Source organism: Polyergus mexicanus, unplaced genomic scaffold (genome assembly GCF_030449975.1).
Source record: "Polyergus mexicanus isolate NDT 795.1 unplaced genomic scaffold, iyPolMexi1.0 SCAF_25, whole genome shotgun sequence".
In the NCBI taxonomy this organism is placed as follows: domain Eukaryota; kingdom Metazoa; phylum Arthropoda; class Insecta; order Hymenoptera; family Formicidae; genus Polyergus; species Polyergus mexicanus.
This window is the reverse complement of record NW_027223345.1, coordinates 433,286-443,285: the sequence shown is the minus strand read 5'-3', so window position 1 is coordinate 443,285 and position 10,000 is coordinate 433,286. Positions and strand designations below refer to the sequence as shown.

At 40.5% G+C, this 10,000-nt stretch overlaps 2 protein-coding genes across 3 annotated transcripts in view; both read right to left on the bottom strand.

Annotated features, from left to right (window-relative positions):
- The window catches only part of LOC138943110 (homeobox protein prospero), a 30,608-nt gene extending 30,064 nt beyond the window's left edge, over positions 1 to 544 (bottom strand). For both annotated transcript variants that reach the window (XM_070313639.1, XM_070313641.1), the window contains exon 1: positions 1 to 544. This exon is cut by the window's left edge and continues 2,551 nt beyond it. In XM_070313639.1, coding sequence (XP_070169740.1) covers positions 1 to 53 — 53 coding nt within the window. In that variant the 5' untranslated portion in view covers positions 54 to 544.
- Positions 545 to 676: 132 nt separating this feature from the next.
- LOC138943038 (uncharacterized) overlaps positions 677 to 10,000 on the bottom strand; it is a gene marked incomplete at its 5' end in the record, with an annotated part of 77,984 nt that continues 68,660 nt past the window's right edge. Inside the window, one exon of the mRNA XM_070313557.1 lies at positions 677 to 951. Within this exon, the coding sequence (XP_070169658.1) occupies positions 769 to 951 (183 nt within the window). The remainder of the gene's footprint in view (positions 952 to 10,000) is intronic.

Below are 10,000 nucleotides of genomic sequence, written 5' to 3'. Positions count from 1 at the left end.
GTGGTTGCTCCGTAGAGGGCGAAACACTCGGTCTCCTCCTCCGATGACATCATCGGCCGTCTGGTTGGTCGGCCCCCCAAAGGCCTCCGCGTCCCCTCCCCGCCAGGGCTCCTTGTCACCCCTCCCCTTCTCACTCGAATAGCCCCTCGTGGCTCAGCGCACTGCTTCGTCTTTTGCACTATGTAGTTTCTCCGGCTCCCCTACTACAGCTGCCTCTTTCTCTGCGTTCCTTCTAGCTAATACTCCCCACTTTATTTGCCACCGACCACCCCTCTCCACTTCCTTTGGCTACGCCGTCTCCTTCTCGATCTTCTTCTCCTCCTTCTCTTCGCTTTCTGTTTCCTCTGCCGTTACCGCCTCCTCCTCCTCCGCTTCCTCCTCCGCCTTCTCCGCCGCCGCCGCCGACGACGACGACGACGTCAGCACCCTTCTCTTTTCCCGCAAACCTAACCTGTTTCCTCCTCTTCTCCTTCTTCTCCTTCTCTCGCGCCTCCTCTTCTTCTTCTTCCGTCGTTCTTCGCTTTTTCTGCGCTTTCTTTTCACTATTCCTCGCCCCGCACCTTCCGCCGTGGAACTGACGCCAACGACTGAAGCTGCTGCTCGGTGACTCGATGTCGGCCGTCCGCCCTCGTCTCGGGATGGCGAGTCTTTTTCGGACGGGTCGATTCGTTATCGGATCTGTATCCGCTGCTGTCGTGCTTCTTACTTTTACTACGGTGATTGTTGTAACCGGGACCGCTGCTTCTGCTGCTCTTATTATTGATGCGTTTACGCCCGGTGATTGTTACGATGTTGTTGCCGATGTTGATGATATCCAGAATGGAAGCCGTTGCTCTCGCGGGTGGAATTCTCGTGCTCCCGCCTGGGAGCTGCATCCTTCGAGCTCGCCAAAGGGCTAAGTGCCCCTCGCTCCCTCGTCTCGATTTTCGTGGCCGCAATTCTCCAATACGTCTGTAACAAAAAAAAACAACGGTCCATCTTAACGATCTGTACAAACTAAATGAATCAAATATTGCTCGTCTATATATATAATAAGAGAATCGATTCATACACTGGAACAGTAATAGCACGCCGTAGATTATTTTAAGCTCTGTATATAGACTCTCGCTTCCCTAGATAGGAAATAAATCGACAGTGTGTACACTTGTCATTTCCCTTCTTATTACGAACTTATCTTATTTTAACCGAATCGAAAGAATGTAATGTAGAAAATAGGCTACTACAGATGTATGTCTTATAATTACTTTCCGTACTCGTGATTCACTCTTAATTATTTCTCAGGTATTTTTCGTGAAAGATACAGACATGTATTTATATTATTATTATTTTTTTTAATATTCCATCGTGTCACTTGTCTATGCACATATTACAACGTTTCTTAAGTAAAAAGAATTGTCAAAAAAAAAATATATTTCTTATATATATTTCTTTTTCAAATACGGATGTATTATAAAAAAGTATATGAGTTCATTGCAAGATGACGTCATGTTAGAAACGCAAGAAAAAGAATGCATATAAAGTACTATCGGTTAAAAATACAATGATCGACTACGGCGACGACGGTGACAAAGAAGAAGAACAGACCGCGGTTGACAGTTGCAAGCAATGTGTTTCACCCTCGTCCGAACACTCTACGGCCGCTAGAAGCGAAAACTCAAAGTATAGTGAGTTACGAGGGGGTTAGCGAAGAAGGGGATGGTTCGCCTGAGAAGCGGCCATAAGAAAATTACTTGCGTTGAATATCTTATTCGATACATAAGCAGTTCCGCCTAGAGTAGTCTCTTCGTCGGGGGATGCGTACCGTCGTCGGTCGATACCCGGCGAAAGAAAGGGGCACAAAAAGTAATTGATAGTCCGCTCATTGCGCTCTCGATCATAGACCAAGCCCATTTGGCTTGCTCGAATGAGAAGAACTCTGCGTTTTTCTGTTCATGCAACTAATTTTTATCTTTCATTTTGTTTTTAAATTTTCTGCTTATTCTCTATATGGCGCTCTACTCTTATTTATATTATAAAATTGTAAAACGGCAATAACATTTTGTCATTATCATTACAATTATTTACTTTGTACGAAATATTGTAGAATTCTGTTACAGTTTACACTCATAATCGTCCTTTATCTGTCAATGATATAGCCTGTTAGAATCTTCGATCGTCATGCGGTTCAATTGATTCGCTGCGTATAAGTGCGTAAGTGAGATGGTTGTGTATCTACACGTATGCATTACGGAATAGGGCTTGAATACAGTACTCACGCACGTGTTCGTGCACACGTACGCGAGATTTGAAGCAACAGCTGAGCAGTTTAAAGCACCTGCGCTCAATAAGCCAACAATATTCCATAGTTCGCCTACGCATAAACTCCCTACATTTGAGAATACTTCGATATTCATTCTAATACATATCGAGAAATCGAAAGAATTGACAATGAACAATGCTTAAGATATCATATAAAATATTTTTTGCTGCTGAAATCAATCCTTTAATAAAAAAATATTACTATAAAGATGTATAACGTATTAAAAAATAAATGTATCGAATAAAGTTACGATAACTGTTGCAAAGATAAGAGATTTTTTTTTGCTTATTGGTAGAAAATTGCAGATTGCTCAACAGAAAGGCAAATTGCTGCAAGGCGAGCAAATACGCGTGTATTCGAAGTACCATCGACGTTCTTATTGTGCACTTGAATCACTATTACGTAAACGTTCAATTACGACAAGTTAACGCGTTCTCGAGCACTTCCTCGAAGAGGAACGATCTGTTCTGAGAAATTACTAGGCAGTTCCGTTGGCAATTACTTTAGAGGGGCGCAGTGCTTGCTGCGGGGCTCGTTATTCCAGAAGTGACATATGGTGTCGACCTCGATAAGGTCTACGGGACGATGATTGTACCTGGATAGAAGGGACGCTTCGAGGGGGGTCGGACGAACTTCTGTCTTTTCTATTTTCGATCGGTACTTCCCCGTGTGCTGCCATGCGTGGGATGAGAAGGGGGAAACAAAAAGGTGCCGGTGCCCTGCCGGAAATGGCTTCAGAAACTCTCCCACTGTTGCGTCGATTCGGAAGTAAATGCGACGAGCTAATTACACGCGAGCGGCATGTTCAGGAAGGCGAGTGCAGGGGGCACGAATAAGATCTTATTGCTACTATTATTTGATGGTCAATTTTTGGCAACTATTCTCAAATTCAAATATAAAGTTGTATTCTCCGTTTGAGATTTTAAATTTAAATCTTATTATCATACAATATAAAAATTCTTAAAACGTATTAAAATATAAAAGTCTTAAAACGTACAGAAAAAAAAAAATATTATTAGTGCGTGAAAATCGATAAAAGAAAGAAATGTACAAAAGTATATATTAATTAATACAAACATAAAGTCATCTCTCTTCTTTCAATATTATAAAATCAGCGACTATTAGAGCGCAAGAAATACACATCGACAAGTCACCAATGATCATTTCCTGTGCGTCATACGATATTTATCATTTAAGCAGGTAGGTAGATTTCAAAGCGTGATTATAGTGCATAGTGATAGGGTCCGCAAGTAATACGTAGGATAGTTAACGCATGGGGAGCCCTCGATAGAACTTCAAGGTGATAGTCAATATTACAAGTGATCGTTTTTCTAAATAGATGACGATACATAAAGAATCGTGATTCGAGATAATATAACCTACAACTTACGACATACAATCAAATTTTACGAGAAAAAAAAAATTCGAATAAAAAGTTTTACGATATTCTCGTATATACGCGGAGTAATTTTTAGTGAACCACTAGGAAACAACATTGAGGAAATGGAAGGAGATAGTTGCCGCGTGAGCATCACATGGTGCGTACCCCGCATGGCGTCGTAGAGGTAACATAGTAATGGCATATGCATCGGAATTCCGCCCCCTGTAAGTGTCATGTGGTGAGAGTGCTCGCAGGGGGTTGCTGCATGGGAACTCGATTGTGGTCATCGGTCCATGTCCATCGCGTATACACGCACCGCCATCGCTTAGACCTATACGCGTATATATACACGATTTTACCCTCCCGATATATAAAATTATTGTAACAATTCGTTTCGTCATTATGCCTACGACGATAGGGGGATAGGCATACCACCCTCGCCGGTAACACGCATCCCACGACCGCACAAACACGTCCACGCGAGCGCGATCTTGGCTAAGCGCAAACGTGTACACGCGCACACGTGCAAGCGAAATGTACGCTGAGGCTTGAGGTACTCACACGCGTCATCGAGGTACGCACACGGCAGCGCACTGTGTACATACACACACGATTCACACGCGTTCAGCATATTATCGGCCTGCTCTGATGCAACAAGTTGACCGGGTGTCAATTGATGTGTTATTAATTGGAGGTTAATTGCGTTAATGCGCTGCCGACCCCGCCTCTCTATCGTCTACCCGCTCTCTCCCACCCCCCTGACGCCCACCGCACCCGCCTTCAACAAGCCCCACTGTTTTATTATTATTTTGCATTCGAATCGTTTCGATTCAACATACACTGGCACGCGCCCAAACCAAACTGGTGTGAGATAGAGTGAGAGAGCGAGAGATCGCGAGGCAGAAAGAGCGCGAGAGAGCATTTAAAAGCGGCGGCCTGTCACCGATTTTCATAATTCACAGCTCGTTAAATTTGTTTCGCTTTTTGCCCCGCTTTTCGCGGTTACGCGCCCCGACGCCATTAATCTACCTTCGGTCGTTTTCAATGAGTTTAATCGCGTTTCAAAAACAATGTGGGTCAACGCCACGCTTGTGTTATTCCTGACACGTAAGCATGACCTTCTCGCCGTTTTCATTTCGATTTCGGTTCCCATTCATACTGTTATAGATACTATGCGATAATGTGAGCGCCAGTGTTTTTTAAATGTTTGCCATTGCTGCATTCTAAATGTCCTGCATTTTATATTGTCTTACAACAAGGTACAAGGAAAAGGAAAGGGAGAAATTCTATAAAGATACAATTGAAGATATATATTGTATATGAAAATTAAATTTCGCTTTCTATCCCCGACATATATTAAATTTTAATTATTTGTTTGACAAGTAATGAAAAGATATTGGTATTTTATGCATTTTAATAGAAATAATAAAATTCTATAAAAATTGTTTGGTTCATAGACAGATGAATGTGGACTTACATCTTGAGAAATTGAAGAAATATGAAAAATTCAATGGTATTTGACATGAAATCGACGGCGGAAAATTTCCCAAGATGCAATTGCAAATCTCTGAGACTTGAAAAGCACGATCTTCGATATATTCCCATGACTTCTCGCGGTGGGAAACACTAACGTCTGATATTGAAGGTTATAAAAATTTCTGTGACGCCCTTCGTTCTCCCTCAGAAAAGGAAGTAGGAACAACGGTCCTTGCCCTCAATGGCGTGGACGATGAGTTGTGGCATCAAAATCGAAAACTGCGAATTTGTGTAATTTAAAATAATCGCACTTTTGTTTAATGATTTATCATATTAATTTAATGGTTTACAGAATCAATTACATTGGCCAATTTCACTTCTGTATTTATATTTATCTACGAGTATCGTATAAAACTAAAATCAATAAAGCTTGTTAAAGCCGCTTATCAGTTAAATTTCATTAATTTAGACATCGTTAAAAATGCATCATTTATGCTTGATTTAACAGCGTTTGTAAATAATAAAATAATTATCTAATAATGTTGTTATACAAATGGTTTAATTTTATTTGTATTAAAACAAAAGTTGTTTTCTTTTTATAGAAAGACTATAATCGAAAAAGAAATACAATAAAATTAAATATAAAATATCTTTTAAGAGGAAAATCTCTCAGTGAAATGTAATTGAAACATTTAAAGTCAAGAAATTCTCCCGTTACCGACGACACTGCAAGATCAAGAAGGCCCCCTCGATAGCATTCAGGTGGTTCGCCGGGTGGCGTCCCCGATTTAAATGTCCAGGTATCCCCTGACTGTATACACGATCGAGGTAACTTCTCGAGACTCGGTTCCCCCTTGGGAACTCACCCTACCGAGGAAAGACGAAGGAGAAGAGAGCGAAGAAGGTAAAATGCCTCCTTACGACAGAGAGCGCGTGCCAGCTGCCGTTTCGAGGCATAACCGACGTTTCGGCTTCTTGTTGTCATTGTTGTCCCCCCCCCCCCAAGGTTCCCCTAACGTCTTGGGGTCAAACGAACTTCGCCTTTCTAACGTCTTAAGAAACACGAACACATATAGGGCGGTTCATATCGCAGAGAAGTAACGGTTTTCGCTTGCTTCGACATTATACAATATTATTATCCGTTCGTTTTTATTTATGATTTTACATAATTCGCGTCTCCGAGTATGATCTTGTAATTTTACTTGGATAAAATGTAGAGAATAATAAATGATTAATAATAAAAAAATTTGTGTAATATTTGCACTGTCATATTTTTAATGTTGAAAATATGCATATTAATATTTTCTTATTTTTCTCTTCTCGATATAAATTTTACAAGAATATTTCGTGCTATGAAATATTTGCTAAATATAATAAAAGAGAATGCACGTCTGAACTGACCAATTGCCGAGAAGAAGAAGCAGATTTAACGATTTTGGTTGTCTTTCCTCTCCGTCTTTTATTGGCTACTTTTGGCTCGAGGCAATTATGGAGATACGTTCGCGACATATTGGCAACCAAAAACGTCCAGGATTACCGGCGTTATTGTCGTCGCCATTTCAAAGCGCAGTCTTCTTATGGCAGTTAGCCAATATGTTTCCCAGTTTTTGCGACGAATGGCAGTCGTGCCATAGACATTATCGGCTATCCAGAATTCCTTAATTATATTCAATTGCCAAAGTTTTGTATGTTTGTGCGACGTATAACGGAATCTCTACAAAAGAGTTTGAGAGAGTTACTATTTCTAAAAGCATTGTAGAATAAACAAAAACATCGATCTGTCGGAAAAGTCTGTAAATCGCGTATTATTTAGTACGTTTTATTAGACATAAAAATACAGTATAATCTCTATAATCATTAAAGAAAGTCCATTATATATTTTCTCGTACATTTCGTTAAGATACAGACAGAGAGATATTAATTAAAATTAAGATCTGATATATTTTATATATATATATATATATATATATATATATATATATATAAAAATTAAAATCCGGCACATCCGGAATATAACTCAACAGGAGATATAAAATCATCTTCTAAATTTAAGAGAATAGTTACGAGAATAAATAGATACGTGCACATTCTACATCATGCGAGACATTGTGATGCAGCTGGACCTTGATCTACATTCAGGAGCCTGCAAACAGAATCGACACACCTTTGATCGCCCTTAAGGCTAGAAACACCTGGTTGCCATTAGCTATCGATCGGTTACCCTTAGCGAATGACAGATTAAATGGTTATTGGTAATCAAGAAATCGCAAAGCCAACTCGTGAGATCATATGCGATTAAGAATCATGTATGAGTGTTTCCCCCTTATATAATTTTGATATTTAATTAAGATATATGCAAAAAGTCTTTTGCATTTCAAAAATTTTATATCATATCATATCATATTTTATATATAAAATAAGATGAAACTTATTTATAAAATAAATTTGTTACAAGAGCTAATCGTTATTTACTTATATTAATTTATTATTAATAATCTACATATATGAGTAGATATCGTCAATATAGAAATCTTAAAGATAATAAAAAGATCGACGAAAAAATAAAATCCTTGTACAGATGCGACGTGGCAAATCTCCGCGGAGCGACATGCGGCGAGCGGTGGTCTGATCGTTTGAGCCAATCATGCCGTGATTGAGTATAATGGACTTGCGTCTTGTCCCCCAGGCCAGTGGCTCTCGAGCCAACTCGTACGATTCGCAATCGACTCTTTCGAGTGACCGATCATGGACCAGGCCACTCTTGGGTTGGTCACCCGCGAGCCGTAAGTGACTAGGGCACAGGATGAAGGCTGTGTCCGAGTGAGTGAGCGGCCTGTTGGTATGATAATGAGGAAGGTGACTTCCGACGATCCATATATCGCGGAGAGCGGCCAAGAGGAAAGAAGATAGAGCAAAAGCTCTGAAATGCACCGATGACGAAGATGGAGAGCCTCATCGAAGAGACGGAAGAGGGAGAGATAGACGAAGGGAAGGGAAAAAAAGTGGTATATCGATGCTGATGGAGGAGGAGGAACCCCAACGATACGCAGGGTCGAGGGACGGCCAAGAAGCGGACACTCCAATCCACAACATCCCTTTCGATCCTCTACATTCATATGTAAGCCCCGCGTGTAAGCTCTTCTCCGCGCTTGTTCCTATCTCTCGTCTCTTCCTTCCGCGGCCCCCGCCGTAAATTGACATGAGAGACAGGTCACGAGAGGGGCGACGTACGTCAGCGGGTCACGCGTATACATGGATCGGCTCGAGGAGCGGAAGACTCTTCGTGATCCACGACGGAGTGGTGAGGTAGGAGGAGGAGGTAGCGGTCGCCGCGGTAGTAGCACCGCTCGAAAGACACTTTGCACGATTGATTGTGCGCGTGTCTCTTCGTTGTAGAAAGAGCGAGCAGGATGGTGGAGAACAGGCCTCCTACAGAGCGAGCGACCCGATGACGTTGCTGCGACCCGATGAGGATACGAGCCAATTTTCCCAAACGCTGTCAATTCAGCTAACCAGCTAAATTCGCGAACGCGAGGCGAAGGCGAGGGAGGGCCGAAGAGTGTGAGAAAAAGGGATCGCTCCGGCGAGAAGCGAAACGACGAGACTAAAGTGCTGGAAATAGCGCGATGCGTTATTTGCATGAGAAGCAGAAGACTCGCTCACTCGCGGATACGCTCGGCGTACGATGACGCCGGTACGACGAGCCGGTTCCCAAGTGTCGGGTGAGCTATAACTCGGTTAATCCAATTGAGTTTAATTTAGGTTAACTTAAAGTTGTCTAAACAGCTTGTTTAGATGTCCCGCGATGCGTTGGTAAAAACACATGTATCCGGCCTGCTTCCTTCCTATTTAAACAAGATTCTTCTAGATACGTTCGTCTCTCCGACATATTGAGTGATAAACAGAATGATTAACGATCGTGTTAATCTCAAGCTATTTTGCGTTTGTCATTTCAATTATTATGATCGGTCAATATATATATATATATATATAATTAATTAAATAATCAATGTAAGGTATATATATATATATATATATATATATATATATATATATATTTACCTTATATTAATTAATTAATTAATTTTTTATCACAATTTTTTCGTATATAATTTATTTACATCAACTACAATTTCTTTAAATTATTTAAAAATTTATCAATTATCTTAGGATTATTATAAAAATAATATTATTTTTTAAAATAGAAAATTGCTTTATTATAGTATTTTTCGATCCAACTCGCAAATAGCGAAGCTAATAAACGAAGCTAGTTCATTTTAAATATTCTTTAACTAAATGTTCTCTCCATTTTGGTTGTGTTATTTCTACTAGTGATATCATTGGAATATCGATCGAAATGTCCCGATTTTATTCAAAAATCTTTTTATCCTCGTATTTTTCTTTCACGAAATTTCTATCTATGTCTTCGCCTCCACAATTCCTTCTATAAATATCTTCAATAATTAAAAAGTGTGTGCAGTGATTTATTTAGATTTTTAATTGTTGAATAAAAATTAAATTGTTAAACTAAGTTGAAATTGTCGCCCCCGATTTTGCACGACATCATTTCGCTTATGTCATCGAAAAAGATCGATATCGATGATCGTCCGTCGAGAGAAAGAGGGAGATAGAGAGAGAGTAAAGACGAGTCTAGCCTAACCGCTACCTCAACGATGATATAGTCATCGAGCTCTATGCTGCTCTAGTGCGGCGGGGTACATGCGAGTATTTGCTCAGGGTACATACTAGACTCGCCTCCCCAGCTGACGTTGATTGAAGGAATAAGGGAAACGGCGAGGTCTCTCAAGTACCCACCACAGTACTCTGCGTTGATACCACTGCTT